This window comes from Astatotilapia calliptera, chromosome 1, assembly GCF_964374335.1.
Source record: "Astatotilapia calliptera chromosome 1, fAstCal68.1, whole genome shotgun sequence".
Classification (NCBI taxonomy): Eukaryota; Metazoa; Chordata; class Actinopteri; order Cichliformes; family Cichlidae; genus Astatotilapia; species Astatotilapia calliptera.
The window spans coordinates 23,414,942-23,431,943 of record NC_137422.1 but is presented as its reverse complement, the minus strand read 5'-3'; the positions used below and the strand labels follow the sequence as shown (position 1 = coordinate 23,431,943).

At 41.4% G+C, this 17,002-nt stretch overlaps 1 protein-coding gene across 6 annotated transcripts in view; it reads left to right on the top strand.

Annotated features, from left to right (window-relative positions):
• The window catches only part of tcf12 (transcription factor 12), an 82,791-nt gene that overhangs the window by 51,718 nt on the left and 14,071 nt on the right, over nucleotides 1-17,002 (top strand). For all 6 annotated transcript variants that reach the window (XM_080298745.1, XM_080298739.1, XM_080298733.1 and 3 more), the window contains exons 9-12: nucleotides 12,646-12,745; nucleotides 13,996-14,135; nucleotides 14,653-14,794; nucleotides 14,986-15,056. In XM_080298745.1, coding sequence (XP_080154871.1) covers nucleotides 12,646-12,745; nucleotides 13,996-14,135; nucleotides 14,653-14,794; nucleotides 14,986-15,056 — 453 coding nt within the window. The remainder of the gene's footprint in view (nucleotides 1-12,645; nucleotides 12,746-13,995; nucleotides 14,136-14,652; nucleotides 14,795-14,985; nucleotides 15,057-17,002) is intronic.

The window sequence follows — 17,002 nt, the reverse complement described above, 5'->3', positions numbered from 1 at the left end:
TCAACACAGTGCTTCCCATCATTATATCTACTGCTGGGAATTTTCTTATTTATTTATTTCATTCTCAAATCCCCTCTTTATTCCCCAGCTTGTATTCTTTGCTCTCTCAGTCTAAAAATAAATTTCAGACTTTTAAATCAGATGGGCAATGGAAGATGCAAGTCCAGGCGTGATGTGTGTGTACACTACATGATGGAGCTGAATCAAAATATTTACGGGAGCACATCCTCTGTGCAGTTAGGTTTTGACACTGCAGTGCACCGGGATGTGAACACTATCTAGACGGGCCAGCTGGTGATTGCAAATATTTAAATGTTTATAGGGCTTTTTCATCTTATATACAGACAAACCCCCCACCCCCACATCAACCACACTCATACTTTCCTCTGTGGTCTGCTGGCTGTGTGCTTGCAGACGTGGGATTCTGCAGTGGCTGTAATCGTATAATCGTGTGATGTATATGCCTAGCAATATGTTGTTTAAAGGATTCTTCAAAGCTGTTTGTTTATCTATAAATTTATAGCTTACCACTTTGTGCGGGAGATACCGATAGAAGCATTAGTTCTGTTACAGTAGACACCTCGGATGTCATTGGCCGCCTGCTTTTATTTGACTGTATAATCTGAACAGTGGATATGAAGGACAGAGCTTGTTGTCATTGGACAGACAGGCTGCTACGCCGAGGGATGCTGATGGGCAGCTGCGTGGGCACCTGTCTGACAAGAAGGACTGAAGAAGGAGGGAGAGAAAGCTCGTAGCTCGTGGGGGAAAGTTGCCTCTTGTAGGATATTTCTGGGAATCTGCAAGGGCATGGTGTGTATCTCTGTGTGCGTGTCGAGTTTGTTTGTGTAAATAGCGTTTGTGCCATCCTCCCCCACCGCCTCATCCCCCCATCCCCGCCTTGTCAGAGGCACAGCGGCTCGATGTGACACTTCCTCCCTGGCTTTGGTGACGGTATGGCTGCAGGATGAGAGAAAGAAAGTGGTGGGCTGAGATTCGGCTCCCCTTGGGGGCTTTTGCAAGCGAGAACCCTGAGTGTGGATGACAAAAAAGATTGACATTTGCTTTTGACAGATCACTCAGACACCCTTGTTTCTGAGAGATTTGTACTGTGCGAGCTGTAAGAAAGGAAGTCTGCTCTAGGCTGTGAATCTTAAGACCTAGAAATGTTCCTCGCAGTGTTGTCTGGTGCATGACTTTCAAATGGTATATTTTCTCTCTCTCTCCATCTGCCATTAACGGCTCAAAGACAAAAATAATACTGTACTGCAGCGGTAAGCTAGGGTTCCTGTTGTAGTGAGAGCAGCTTCTTTTTGTTTCTTCCTTTGAACCGTGGCAGGATGGGACAGTAACAGGGCTCAGGGAAGAGATCTTAGATGAAATGCATCAGTAAAGCCCTTTGTAAACCTCCGGGCCTTTTTAAGTCTCAGGCAAAATTAGATTCTGGGGCCACCCAGCAGAAAAGCATAAAGTTGCATGTTTTGTGTTTTTGCCTTTTGATATCCTGATGTAAATCCACAAAAACATGAATTAAACAATGACACCCGCAGGGACGAACATTATAAACAAACGTGCATGCATACACTTTCAATTACATCCTGAAGTAGCCTGCTGATTTTTATTTATTTATTTGTAGGAAGTCACTAAACAGAGATCTGTTTCCCAGTCTCGTTGTACAAGTTAATGGTTTCTAATGTGAAACAAGGGAAATATTGGATTAATAACAATAATAGCTAATTACACTTTCTTTTTTCTCACTTTTTTCCCTGTGGTGTTGAAAGTGGTATCGCGTATGGAGTATTTTCCTGATTTTTGGTATCAAGTTTTTAAATTCTAGTATCATGACCACTAGCTAATATTAAATACTTGCACAGCTCAAAAAGACTTGATTGCTGACAGTTGGTTGCTGTTATCGGACAGCAGGCCCTACTTCTGTGGGTTTCATATTAACAACAGACCAAGCTGCAAATGTTAAGTCGTCTTTTAATTTTATTTCTTAAAGAGTAACACCTGTAAAGCTGGAAATTATTCCTGATTGTTCCACAGTTCACTGTAAAAATTAGAATTTGGTGTATGTTCTGTATGTCATTGTTTTGAATTTTTTATAATAGGTGATTAAACTGACAGGGGCCAATATTGTAGGCTTTGACTTGACCCCAGTTAGCGAGCTCCCCAGAGATGACCTCATCAGATGGCTGATTAGATAGACATCCTTGGTTTGACGGGATGATGCTGAACAGTCGCAGCCACCTCTGGGACCCTGGGCTTTGTGTTTATCTTTGTTTGGGTGGCTGAAATTTACCACTGACATTAGAGGCTGCAGATAATGGAACAGGCAAACAATCCAGAGGCCTGACCTCTTTCATCTGTGAGGAGAACAAGGAGTTAAAAGGACTAAGAGCACAAAAATAATGCACAGATTAAAGTCATTACTCACATTCTGGCCTGTTGTAAATTATTCATGTAAGCCTTGCGTGAGTGTACGGCATTAATGCAAACCTTGATTTGAGATCGCTGGGAGACTCAAGAACACAGCCTGTCAACAATCACTAAGTTTGTTATTTAGAGACCATCTAAGGGTGGCTGCTGTGACCTGGAAAAGACATCACTGAACCACAGGATTCTGCTGTAGGTCAGAGGTAATGTGTGATGCGTGTATTACTGAGGGATAAATGAGATCAGTGTAACGACCATAGATGGCGACTATTCAGGTTTCTGAAGGTGTGCCGGTCAGCTTGCTTCTAAGGCAAAGGAAGTTTATTCAGCTCGGAAGTATTGGAGCATCTTGAAGCGTTCAAGGACCCAGAGAAATCAATCATCCTCATAATGTTGGTGTTGGTGTTTAAAATTGAACATGTGCAGACACAATATGTGCAGGTGTAAATGTTTGCTCACCTCTGCCCATCAGCTGCAGCAGACTGCCAAAGAATGAACACTAGGTTTGCATTTTTGTACGTCTGGTTCTCTTGTGTCAAAGCTTCTTGTTCAATGCCTAAAAATAAGGTCTGCTGTAATAAGAAGCTTTAGTCACTCTCACATTTTGTTCTACAACAAATATGCAAGCAAATACCCATGTTTTACTATTCAGGTTATAACTGTGCTGCTAATTTGTGGAGATTATCATGCAGAATTAAATGTTTAAGAATCGAACACTTATATGTCACACTAAAAGCCTATAGAAAAAAAAAATCCCATTGCTTTTTTGGCGAGGGAGCCAGGGTGATGCTAACATTCAGGTTGGCCTACAACAAAAGTCATCCCTGCAGCACTCCGGAGGGATGAATGAGCTTTTCGTCATGCAGTCTAAAATACAAAAGAGCCATTTAAGGGATGGTTTTGCAGCGTAGAAAGACACCCTGTAAGTCTTCTTTTCCTGCAAAATTCTGGCTGGCCAGAGGATCATATAAAGATCTTTTGGGGTAGCTCTGCGATCCTCCATAATTATCCTACATAATTAGTTAGTGGATAGAAAGTCAGTCTCCAACTCACTGGACTGCTGCGTCATCCTGTTTATTCCTTTTTTTGATAGTCTTTATTAGATAGGAGCAGTAGAGGAAGGCAGGAAATGAGGGGAAATGGAGCAAGGAAATTACATGCAGTAAAGGTGCAGCTTCATCTGTTCGAATTTCACCAAATCTCAGTCGATATTCTCCTGTGGGAGACGATAATCTTATCTTATTTTAAACTGAAAGATCTGACCAGAAGTGGTGATTTCTGTCTCTGCTGCGTTGATGCTTCCAGGATGTTAATTGATTAGCTTTCTTGTGGTCTTCACCGGCTCTGCTGTCTGCCGTTGACGAGATAAGTTACACCTTTAAGATGCCCAGCACTTCTAGTGAGCACTGTCCTACTTGTGTCACGGCCAATCAGGGGTTTGCTTTGCTCAGTGAACAGTGCTGTTATATATTTGTTTGGCGACATCATCTGTAACTAGAATCAAAATCATGTGAAAAATTAAGTTGGTAGATTCAAAATAGTGATTCTGGGCTTCCACTGGGTCATATCTGTACCCCGGATGAAGTGACCTTCTAGATCCTTCCAGAACAAATGAATGAGTCCCCGTGAAGGTAATGAAACTAATCCTTTGAAGGATTACATCCTCACCGTTTAACCACAGAAGCCTTCATTCTCTATGCCCCAGTCTCGCTCTGTCTTATTCAGTTCTTTCAATCTCTTCTATTCTCTTCTGGTTTACACATTTTTCACATTTATTCTACAGTGTAAAGTAAAAGTGTAAGCAGCAGGAGAAAAAGTCAAAAAAGGAAGCTTTCTTTCAGGAGATAATGTTATTAGGTTGTTTTTAGTTTCCCTGCCATATGGTTTTAGACAGATGTCCAAACAGCACAAATGTGTTATGTAAATTTTTAAAATTCCTTTTATTTCTGTTAGCTCGGAGAATAAAATAAATATGGTTAGAAGCTTTGTGTTATCATTTCCTGCCATCAGGTTTTTAGTCCAAGTGCCTAATTATTGAAATGTGTGCACTCTTCTTGTAAATATGATTGAAAACATAAGGGTGCTTTTTTTTTTTTCATTCTTGCTGATGAGTCCATGAGTCGTGTCACTTGTATTAAATTGCAGTCTGTAATGTGGACATTCAGTATTTGTAAAACAGCTTTTGAGACCAGCAGTCACATGCAACAAGCACAAAATCCACAAAAAGTAAAATAAATAAAACCTTGTGTTTTATTTTTGTTCTTCTTTTGAAGCCTATTATTAGGCTTAACTTGAAATTTCAAACATGTGCCATCCGTCCCAGAACATACTTTTTCCCCTCCTTAATGTCTGTTATGAAGAGGTCAAATAGATTTGCAGCAAAACAGCAAACAGGTGTCCCATCCCAGCACTTTTTTACATTTCATGCAAAAAGGAGGTCTCTACTTTCACTTCCCTGAACTCTTCAAGCGGAAAACACAAAGAAGTCAGGATTAACGATGTGGCATCTCATGGGAAAAAGAAATTTAACCCTTTTTAAAAATGAGTTTGTAGTTTAAGATCGGATGGATCCAAAGTCAGTCTCTCTTACTTATAACTGTAGGTGAGGGTTTTTTCCCTCAAATGTTTTTATAGGCTAATGTTTTATAGGCTAATCTTACAAAAAACATCTTACGTGAACTAGTGGGACACGTGAACATATAGCTCCTAAATCAACCAAAAGGTGCTGCTGTGCTGTGTTCTTGTACAGCATCTGTCTTGTCCTCTCCTTTTTGTCAGAACATCTAAATTTCCATCAAAAGCATCTCTGCTTCTGCTCTCATACAGAAGAATTCAGGATCCGGCCTCACATGACAAAACTGTGATTGAATGGATCTGCATGAGTAGTGTTCACAGTCTTAACAGCTTTTCCTCGTGTGTGTGTTTCTTCTCCGGGTATGGAGATAAATAATGCAGACAGGCCTCAGTGCTGTCAACCCCAAGTTTCATTTTTGTCTCTCCTCTTCATGCACCCCTACAAAAATCAGTGCCACTCATCTTATTGTTCATACACGTTCGTGTTTAATCTGTCCCCTTCATCCACTTACACTCTGATGCCTTTAACAGTATCAACTAAAGCCTGCAGCTGGCTTTGAAGCATCAATTTCCTAAACAGGTTCAGTAACTCACTTCTTTGCTCTGACTTTTTATACTTTCCTCATATGCAATTCATTGATGCAGCATAATGTATATTGTTAGTTTTATCTTCATATTTTAATGAGATTTCTCCTGCAGTACAGTGTGCTTGTATTGCCGAGAAATTTAATTTTTATAACTGGACTCAATTATACAAGCTCACTGCTCTGTAGCGTACGCAGAGGTTATAGTTAAATATAAACATGCAAGCTGTCATACAGTAACTGAGACTTTACAGAGATCATTATTTAATTATTTAATCCTTTTTTAGACATCAAGTGTGCAGTGAATAGGTTTTTGCATTTTCTTTTATAGTTTGTGATAAAATGAACAAAAATACTTTAATAGACTTTAATATGTAAAGAAAACGAATCTCTTGAGCACTATGTAAGCAAAAAAAAATTTTAGTAAGTAAGTTTAAATTCATTTATTTAAAAAAAACTTAAAATACATATAAATAGGGCTAATGAGCCTGTTTTGGGTAATCCCCCATCTGCTGTTTGTTTGGATCCAGGTCAGCTAACTTTAGAAATTAGCATCACGCTGCCAGAGTCTATAAAAATATTAACCATCACTATCATTGCCAGTGTTACTACTGTCTGGGTAATGCGGGTTTAATGGTCCATGATAATAAAAAATGGTCTTTTGATTTAATGCACAGAAACACTGAATTTTGAGTCTCCATTCATGATAAAGCCAGGAGTTTGGGAGGGAGAAGGTTTGAATCCCCTCATGCGCCCCGCACTCAGCCCTCCCTAATTAGAACCAGAGCTTCTTACAGGAAGCAATCTTCCTGCCCGATGACATCACCGCTAAATCCATGCGTGAGTTGGGGGGTGACCTCAGCCTGTGGATTTGCTCGGGGTTTTTCAACACCCAAACAAATCCCAAGAAAAGCACCTTGTGATGACTTGAGTGTCTTTAGAGAGGATCGCGTGAACAGGTGGGCGGAGCTGAACCTTCACCTCCCAGCTCAACAGTGATGATTTCCAGCAATATCAAGCCTGTGAACTGTGAGTCACGGTCATTCATACGTTATAAATTAATGAACTCTTTTAGACATTTTCTCTCCTTCAGAGTCAGTAGTGAGAGAAATTAGTTTGATGTATCCTGAATCAGCCAGAACTGGTGTGTGTGTCTGTGCCCATTTGTCCCTGCTTTCATGTGTTTTCCTCGCAACACTGCGATGTGTGTCTGGACTTGTTTTAAGATCTCTTCAAACACTTCTATCATGACCATTTTCCTTAAAGCATCAACTTGAAACAGTGCCAGATTTAAAGGGGTAACAACATGCAAAGCCAGTGTTTTGGATGAGTTTAAAAGGACCTCTGAGAAGAAAGGGGGATAAATAATAACAGTACTAAAAGCAAAAGCATAATAAAGGCCTAGTTTTCTTAAGGAAGTGGAAGCTTTCATCTTTCTATAACAGTAATGTTCTCAATGAGTCTACAGGCCTGTGTTTAGTCGAGCAAGCTTCGAGTGGCACACATGAAAGGCTCCAGTCAGGCTGTCCAGACCGGTCTCTTGCTAGAATATGGTATCTATTCTCGCCTCCTCCCCTCCTTTCTTCTTCTTCTTCTTTCCTTTACCCCCCCACCCCCCACCCCTCCTTCTCCTCCCCCGTGATAAAGGTAATGGGGAGCTGTGTGGCTTGCAGTGACAGTAAACCATGGTAAAATGGCTGTCAATGTTTTGCTCCCACCCACCCACCCACCCCTTTAGTTCTCCCCCGTCTGAGGCCCCCAGGGTTTAGGAAATGGAGCATTATTTTCCTGTTTCGACGTCACAAGCCAACCCCTCTGCAGCTGTTGCATGCTTTACAACTCTGTGTTTACAGGGGCTCCAGCTAAAGGTCCCCCTGCGCTAACACCCAAACTCTCACATTTCATAAATCAGCCGTTGTATTGCTGGCTGGATTTTGGATTCATGGATTTAAAAAAAAAATTCTTGCAATGTTGAGCCGTCACTCTCTCCACTCTAATGACTCCTTGTTGGTGTGCAAACCATGTGTGGGAACAGGTAAAATGAGCTTCCAGATGGCTTTGCTCTTCCAAAAGCCATAATTCACCTCACTGCCTGTAGACTCATTTAATCATCACAAAAACAAAAAGATTAGACGCCCGGGATTAAAACGTGTGGAAGAGAACAGGCTCGCCGCACTTATTTAAAGCCCTCATTTGATCGCCTTTGAATTACACACAATAAAACCCTGCTTAGAACAAAATTATTTTAGTTCCAGTTTGTCGGGGTTCCCCTGCAGAAAATCTGCATTTTTCTATGCCTGGAATTAAAACATTTTTTTTCTCCTCTCTTTCTAAATCCGCTCACACATTTGTTTTCCGTCCCACCCACTTCCCTTTATCTTTTCTATACCCACCTCCCCATCGACTCCCTTCCCCCCTCCTCGTCCTCTTCGCCTCAGCACTTAGAGGCTTAAGGGAGGGATGTACCACACGAGCCACTCCCTTCTTACAGCCACCCCTTCCCACAGTGTGGAATGGTACAATCCTGCTTTGCATAAGTTTCCTCTGAGTGGGTCTGTGTGTGTGTGTGAAGGCCAGTACTGAAAGAATTATTAGTCCCTTTTGAACGGTTTGGATGTATGTCTAGAGAGAAAGCTAGCGTGCCGCTGTACTATACCTTTATCACTTAAATTGTTAAAGCTATAATGTATTGCGCCTACCCTGTCCCTGGAATGGGCAGTAACTCTTTAATGTATTACTACAACGGAAAATCGGTGAGTAGTCTCTCTGGGAATGTGTGTGTGTCTGAGACAGAAGGGAGCTGTATAAAGTGTGGTTGCCTGTGTGTGTATGTATACGAGTGTATCCCTTTGAGTGTCAGTCTGATTTTATGTGAAGTTTTTGCACTTATTGGTTTGAACTTTTAAAGCACTTTGTTCGCCTCCTTGCATGCAAGTGCAAGCGTCCGATGCTCCTCTGCCTCATTTTCCACTGCATCAGTTAAAGCTGTCACACAGTGCAATTAAAACAAGTGACTCAAACCTGCTTTGTACCACGTACAAGTAAATATTCCAGGTTAGACATATTTTAAAAAAGGAGGTTTTGCCCTTTTTTTGCCAAAGCATTTTCCTCTCATGCAGAGAATGAAGCAGAGCAGCAGAACGTTTTTTGCAGTCTTGAATTATTTTTACTGGCTGCTCGCTTCAACTCCGAGACTGGGTTGAAATAATAGCAAGTGGGAGTCTGGGAATGATTAAGGGAAAGAGGCTGCCTGTTGAGGTTAGACTTTCCTGTTTGCAGATTGAGCTCCAAGCACCAGTGTTGCTGTTATTCCATCTGTTTTTAATCACTTTAGCATTCTTGACGCCACAGGGAGCCTAATGTGATTTCTGAACTTTTCTGTAATGACTTCTTTGATTTTTGTTACTCTAAAAAGCTTTTCTCTGTGACTGCTTTTGTGTCAATACATACGTTAATTAAAGTGTGCTGCCCTCAGAACTTTGGAGTTTCCATAGTTTTTGTGTGTGTGTGTGTGTGTGTGTGTGTGTGTGTGTGTGTGTGTGTGTGTGTGTGTGTGTGTGTGTGTGTGTGTGTGTGTGTGGACTTGTAGGTGTAAAGGCGAGCTATGCTTGAGGTGTTTTACTGTAAAAATCTAGTGGACTGATGAGTCTGTTCAAGGGCAGTCTAACAACGGGTGAAGTAGCTCTGCAGTGCATTTCAGTAATCCTTAAGTAATGATCCTGTCATAAGCAAATTACGCAGACAGATTTCCACCTGTCACTGCACGTGTTGTTTTTGCTGTTAGATAAAAAGGGCATTTGAAAGAGAAATGAAGAGGTTAGCTTTTTTATGGCATTGTATTTAAAAGGTCATGTTACTCATGCTTGTGTTTCAGCTTTCCTCATAACCCATTATGGCATTTCCCTTTTTGTTCTCGCTGCACAAAAGATGACTTTGATCTTTTTCATATTAAGTATTAACAGGCTTGTGTTACATTTGGTGATGGGGAGAAAATTGATAGCATGTGGACAGAATGGGCAAACTTTTATGATCAAAAGCACTTGTTAAATAACCACCAACAACTTTTTTTTCTTTCTTTTTTTTTCTGTTTTGCTTGCAAGGAAAAAGAAGGATGGTGCTCATTCTTTGCACCAACTTCATCCACATTAATTTGTTATAATGCAGAGTTGCATAGCAGGCTCACCATCTGGAGCACTGGGAGAATTCACAGTGGGCCATTGGCTTGTGAGTTGGTGGCACGGTACCAATACAGATGGAGCAGCTCACTGAGCTTTCTTCCGTTGCCTATTAGTGGAAAAGAAAAAATTGAAGTGAAAGCCCTGCAGCGATTTTTTTTTAGACCCCTTTTTGTTGTTGTTGTTGTTGTTGCTGTTCTGGTGGTGGTTGTTGTTTTGCTTCACAGAAAGCTGTCCTTCACAAGTGGAAGGACATAAAATTAGACCAGAAAATAGCAAAAACGCTAATGTCACAACATGTTTTCTTTAAAGTGCCACATGCCTGTTGTTGTTGTTGTTTTTGTGGTGCAACAGGTTGGATCCTGCTTTCTAGAAGCCTACATGGCGCATGTGTTTTCTGCACTGCAGTATGCATGCTTGACTAAATATCCAGGACAAAGTCAGAGTATTTGCATAAATTGTACGGCATACTGTGATTAGTCAGCAAAGTTGTGTTGATGCCAAAACCAAATTTTTGTGACATTACTGACTGGAAGGTATTTTTGTGCTTCTTGACGTTACATTTGGATGTAAGATTTAGCTGTTTAGCAGTTTATATGTTTTTATTAGATATGATATAATAGAATAAACATTATTATTCTCTTCAGATCTATCCATCTCCTTCAGTTGCTTTCTTTGCTTTCTTCTAGTCAAGAATTCAATTCTTTGAGGGCATTTAATGTTTATATTTCACTTAAATGTGAATTCACTGAAATTTTTATTTCTTCACATGCTCATGTAAGCGTTTGGCTTCCACTGCTAACTCTTACAACATCAAAACGTCGTGCCACTAAAAGTTGGTCTTTGTGTTGGCTCAGTGTCACGGTTTTATGCATAAAAATACTGAAGCTTTTATTTTCCAAAAAACATTGGCAGATATCGCACACAAATGTCGAACAACGCCCCTCTAAGAGAGGAGACTGAGCTCAGCTTTAGTTTGAAGAGGCATCGATTCTTTCTAAGCCCTGTAAGTGTTTAAGATTTGGACTTGAAACAAAATGCCCCAGAGAGTTGGTTCGATTCCAAGTAAAGACATACCATATAAAACAGGACAAGCCATTAAGAGTGTGTTTGAACTCTTCTCTTTGAGGTTTTTGGCAATTAGACAGACTGATTCTTTCCTTACTTTTATTTATTTTTACATTTCCCTTCCCTTCCTGTTATTCTGTGATGTCCTTTGTGGTCGTCGACAGATTTTCTTTCAGCCTTTGATATTTTGATCGGTAAGGCGTGAACTTCAAACACAGGTACCGCAAGGCTGGGAGGCACATGGGAAGGTGTGGAGGATATATTCACCAAAATCAAGCTTCATAGATTATCATTAACTAAAAGTCATTGTTTTCTTTCATAATTTATGATTCATATTCAAATAATTAGTTGTAAATAAAAAAAGGTGCCACTGTAAGATTTGTCTTTTGTGTTGATTTTATTTAAGAAATAACGGCTGGTGCTCAAATAGCCAGTATAGGCGTGTGCTGGTGTGCTGATCCGTGTGAGTGACGGCTTTTAATTAATGGCCTTGTAAAAGGAAACCCAGGCGGGCCCTCTCCTCCATAGGCCTGGCGGAATGAGGCACCCGGTGTTTGGGATGGTTTATTAATGCTTTGACTGGTTAGCCCAGGGTAAAAAGGACAATTAGCATTATCCGCTGCCATATGCTGCCCATTGAGCGTCTGACAGAGGCGAAAGACAAAGCCCGGGTTCCCGTGTGAGGCTAACCTGAGATCTCTCTGGAACTTACTATCAACCCTGGTCACATGTGTAAGCCAGAAGACCCATGAGGGTTGCACCCCTCCCAGAGCACTTTAATTACACACCCAGACAACAGCGTGCGGGAGACCTGCTCACTCAGCAGAGTCTCGCTTAAGCTGCATTTTGATGTGATGTTCACGTGTATGTGCGAGCGTTTCAGCGCGAACACTTTGTTTGCCGTGCATATTTTCCATCAGCACCCCGTCATAAAAGAACTTAAGTAAGTAAACAACCTTTGTGGTCGTCATCACGTCCACGTGCATTAGGAACCAATTTGGAGGAGTGAGCTGTCAACATCTGAGTGTGAAATGAGGCCATTAAACGGCAGGTTTATCTTGCTGAGTGGGGACACAAGCTGGAAATGTGCAGGTGGAATCGAGCTGGCAGGTCTGGCTCTGATTAGTGTTACACGACAGTGGGGTCATCCAGTCCTGTCTGTGGGAGGGAGAATTTGTCCAAAACTTTTTCTCCCTGTTTCCCTCCTTTATGCTCTGCCTCGCTCCCTCGACCTCCATCTGGAGTGGATGAAGTCAGAGACCACATCACTGGTGTTTGGACTCCAGTCTTTTTGATCTCACCGCCCAGATTGGCACACACTCACAGCTGTACAACAGCGTGCTCATTGTGTCTCCTTTCCCCCGCTAGCTTGCAGGTAGAAGTATAAAGAAAGCAAAGCAGGCTCTTTTTGTAGCGCTTATTTGATTTCTGCCTCTCTGGGAATGCTGCAATTTGCCAGGCATTTAGTCTATGCATGTAAGCGGGTGTCATTATACTTCCATTAGAGGTTGAGTTGATCTGAAATGCAAATACTTCTGATAATCCACTCCCCCCGTCATGAGCTTGATTGCTTGCTAGTCATTAGAATGTGTGTATTTATAGTTGTAGGGCTGTTTCTGCAGTGGATGTGTGCGTGTGAGATCACATACTTGTATAGACCCTAATATGATTGTGCTTTGCATTTTTAGGAAGCGTGTTTACTTCACAGAAACTGATATAAGAGAGCTGAATGAGTTTGAACACCCTCATACCGTGTGACAGTCTTGGTGTTTCGGTTTCTTCTAATGACGATCATGTTCTCCTGGCAGGTGTACGCACCATCTCCAAACTCAGAAGACTTCAACAGAGATTCACCTTCGTACTCTTCTCCAAAACCCTCCAGCAGTATGTTTGCAAGCACTTTCTTCGGTAGGTTCAAAGCAAAGTCTCCATGTTTTGGATAGAATTACCATCTACTGCTTATTTTTTTAATACCCTTTTATTACACTGGTGTGTGTTGAGTTTGTGCACGATTAACCAGCAAGTATGAGATGGATTAAACGCACTACTGTATATTCCATTCATGCTCATTTCTCATTATTTAGAAGGATAAGCAGGATAAGACCAAGTGAGCATTTCTGGGTTTTGGGTTTTTTTGCAATCCCAGCCATTGACCTCTGAGAAACACAGCTAATGTCAAGAAATCTAGCAGCCACCTCATCTCACCAACTCATAAACAAGGACAAACGTCATATTTAGCAGCATAAACCAGATGAGTGCATTCTTTCGACTGTTTAAACTCCCATTAAGTCACAAAAACTTTGAGAACCTCTGGCCTAAATTAAAGTCAGTGTGGTATGTTTTCATCAAGTTATCACCTAGAACCTCAGTTTGTTCCATTAGTTTGCATTTTTATTTTTGTTTTCAGTTCATTTTAGTTTCCTGAGTGGGTTTGCTCTTTTCAGTTTTGTTTTTATTAGTTTCAGTAGTATTTTGAATTTATTGTTATTATAATGTGGGTGGCTTGTGTCAGAGATCAGATGTTCAATAGAAATTTAACACTTTATGTCATGCGTCACGAAAAAACCTGGTGTTTGTTAGGTTAACGCATTTGGCCAGAGTGACAAAAAATAAAGTGAAAGAAAATTGCCTGATTTTGTTTATTTCAGTCAATTTTCTAAGCTCACAATGTATTTCAGATGACTGAAGTATTTTGTTTACACCTAGTTTTAGTTTTTTGTTTAGTTTTGTTAACAGTTATAACCTTGGCGGTTATCGTGAGCTCCAAAACCACTGAACCAAACATCTGTTTAATTTTGTAGTTTATATGTTGTCAGACAGATTGAGTTGTTAGATGTGTGCTCAGATTCTTTTCAGTGGGACTGACTCCCACACACACACACACACACACACACACACACACACACACACACACACACACACACACACACACACAAACACAAACGTCTTCTTGTTGCTCTTTAGCGTTTGTGTTATCTCAGCTGTGTTCAAGACAAGGATCGTGTTTCAGTCCCGAGAGGGAAAAAAACCTAAAAAGTGCTCTTTGGATGACCCCCAAGTTTTAAGGGTAAAGTTAGGGGGTTAGCCGTCTGTCTAACATGTTGTTTCCTTCAGTTCTAATCCATTGTGTGCTAAAGTGATATGTTTATTGGTTTTAGATGGTACCCACAGTTCGTCTGACCCGTGGAATTCGTCCAATGGCATCAGTCAGCCCGGCTACGGGGGAATACTCGCAGGATCTTCATCTCACATGCCACAGTCAGGAAACTACAGCAGCCTGCACTCACACGACCGTTTGGTAAGCTTCACAGCTCGGCCGGCAGCACTTAGGCTTTATGAATAAGTGATAGATGATTGCTAGTAAGTTTCTGTTTTGCCCTCACGTTTACATGAACGATGCAGTGTGTATTGTTGAACACGCAGGGCAAATAAATTCTGTTGAAGCCCTGGTTTTTGCTCTGCTCTCCCATAGCGCATCTTCCTCAGTTGGAGGGATCTGTGTGTGTCTTAAGTTGTTGTCTGGTTATTATCAGTGAAGACACCGCTGACCCTCTTTGTGTCAGCGTTTGATCTTTTTTCGTCCGCCTGCCTGCTTCACTTGGCAGGGCATCATAGGGAGGCTGCAGATGCTGCCTGCCCTCTCTTTATCTCTGTCCCTCCCCCGCTACACGAACTTTTACTGCGTGACAGCCTGGAAGACGTCAAAGGGCATTTTTAATTTCAAGAATAAATAAATAAGCTCTTTCTTTCTTTCTGTCTCACACAAACACATTTATGATTGAAAATAACACTTTTCTCTCTTCCCGATTTTCCAGAATTACCCCCCAGACTCAGTCTCTCCAGACATCAATGCCAGTCTTCCTCCCATGTCCAGCTTCCACAGAAGCAACACCAGCACTTCACCATTCGTCACTGCGGCACACACCCCGTCCGTCACCTCGGCCGACGGGATCATGGGTACGTTCTTGTGTTAACAGTTCAGCTACCTGCTCAGGTTGGCTAATTACTGACACCGCAGTGTAATCATAGCTGAATGTTCATTCTGTGAAGGCACTGAGTCATGCAGGGGGACAGCTGCTTTGTGCACTGTAACCGCTCCACATTTGTCTGAGTTTGCGATTACAAAGCTTCGCTCTGTGTTTTTGTAGCTGCTGCAAATCGGGGGACTGCCACTGGAAGCTCGCAGACTGGAGACGCACTGGGCAAGGCTTTAGCCTCGGTGAGTTACGCTGTTATGTCTATGATGGAAAACGTTGCCTATCAATACTAAGTATTTTCCGAGTAGCGTCAGTGTTGCTTAAGGCATTTTGGTCAAGTTCAAAGAAGTTTTTGCATTTCTAGTCAAGTGTGAAACTCATGTCTGACTTCTTTAAGCCCTCGAGCTCAAATGGTTCTGATTTTTCTGCAAATCAAAGTAAAAATACCCCCCCCCCCCCCTTTTTATTTATTTAAAAAAAAAATGTTTTTAGTGTTTTGTCTCCAAAGAAGGTGACCTCCGTAATCATGCAGGGAATTAAATGCTATACTGACCGCTGATTAAAACAGCCCAGAGGACAAGTTTATAGTTGTTTTTTTGTCTTTTGTTTTTTTGGCCTAAGCCTGGATAATTGTGGGCTTAAACTAAGAGTATTCAAGAAAGGCAACTGTACATTAAAAAATACTCCTAAAGCCAATGGATTACACTTCAGGGACATCCTGTAATGGTTCAGTCCTTTAGGTTGTTTATAGTGTTATGTGTCCGAAGTGGACTCACAGATAAACGTCACTATTTGAATTGCATGATGAAAATGATGACGTACATGTGCATATATGTAAACGTTTTTGTGACACAACAGACACTTTTTATCCTAAACCCTTCCCTTGTTTCCTCAGCAACAATATTTGCTGTTTCCATTTACGCACTGGATGTATTTTTGCTTTGGATTTCAAACCTATGATCCTCGATATTTCAGCTAAATTTTCAAATGGTGTTTAACATGTTGCACAAACATGAAAGCAGCGTTTTAATTTTACACACAGCACGAGCTGTTCGTGTAAGAGGAATATTTCTTAGGAGTGTGAATCCAAAATATGAGAATTTGGGCATGGTAATAACAAATTAAGTCCTTTATATTTGCAGACTCAATTCTATTAGCATGACAAAGCTGGAGTGAAATGGACACGGTTGGACTAGGGTGGGGGTGGGTGCATGGATCAGGGGTGCACAGGGGAGTTTATAACTGCTGTGGCTCAACTCCATGGGCCCCCCTTTGTAGAGCTTTTGTTCTCGGCCCTTTTAAATTGGCCGTGCTTATTGGCCCAATGCCGCCTGCGGGAGCGTAACTGATGATGAGGCGGAGCTTCATTTATTCCAGTAAAATGAGCCATGTTTCACTTTGAATGCAGCGTTATTAGCCGGTGAGTGAAAAGAATAGAAAGTCATATATTGTCGGGTCAGAAGTCACGGTTGTAAACAGCTGTCGAGAAACTAAGAAAAATTTGGAGATTTGTCTTGAGTTTTATTGGTTTCCAACGCAGAGATAACCGCGCTATTAATCCTCCTTAGTTTTTCACTGAATTGCATGTCTGGGAGTGAAAATGCTGAGCAGAGAGAAGCTCTCTGCTCTCTGAGTGTCGCGGGGCATAAATACTCATTCTTCCCTTCAGACAACGGCCGATCCTCCTCCACATTCAGCGCCACACACTTCAGTGAAGCCTCTATCCTGATACTCCAAGCTGATTGAAAAACTAAAGCCCTGAGATCAAGATTGAATAAGGAGATTATTAGTAATGAGTGCATTCTATCATCCCCACAGAAGTTGAACGCTTTCCTTCAAGCTCAATTTGATCTTAACTTGGAGGAGAAATCTCTGTGGATCTGTTGTTTTTTCTCTGCTAATTAGTCAGGATCCACCGTAATACCCTGACTTCTCCGAGGCATGTTCCATTATGGCACAAATATCCTCTTATTAAAGAGGAAAAGGGAAAAAAATCAGGGACGTGTTTGTGCTTTAATCCAGCATTTGTTTAAACAAATGAAATCCCTGTGAAAGTTCTGAAGACATAATCTCCTCGTTCCCTTGTGATTGACACGTCATCCTAAAACTCAGTGACCTCAGCGTGACCTATCCGAGGATGGCACGACGAAAACTGCCAGTATTGCAGCAATGAAACCAAAGTAATTCA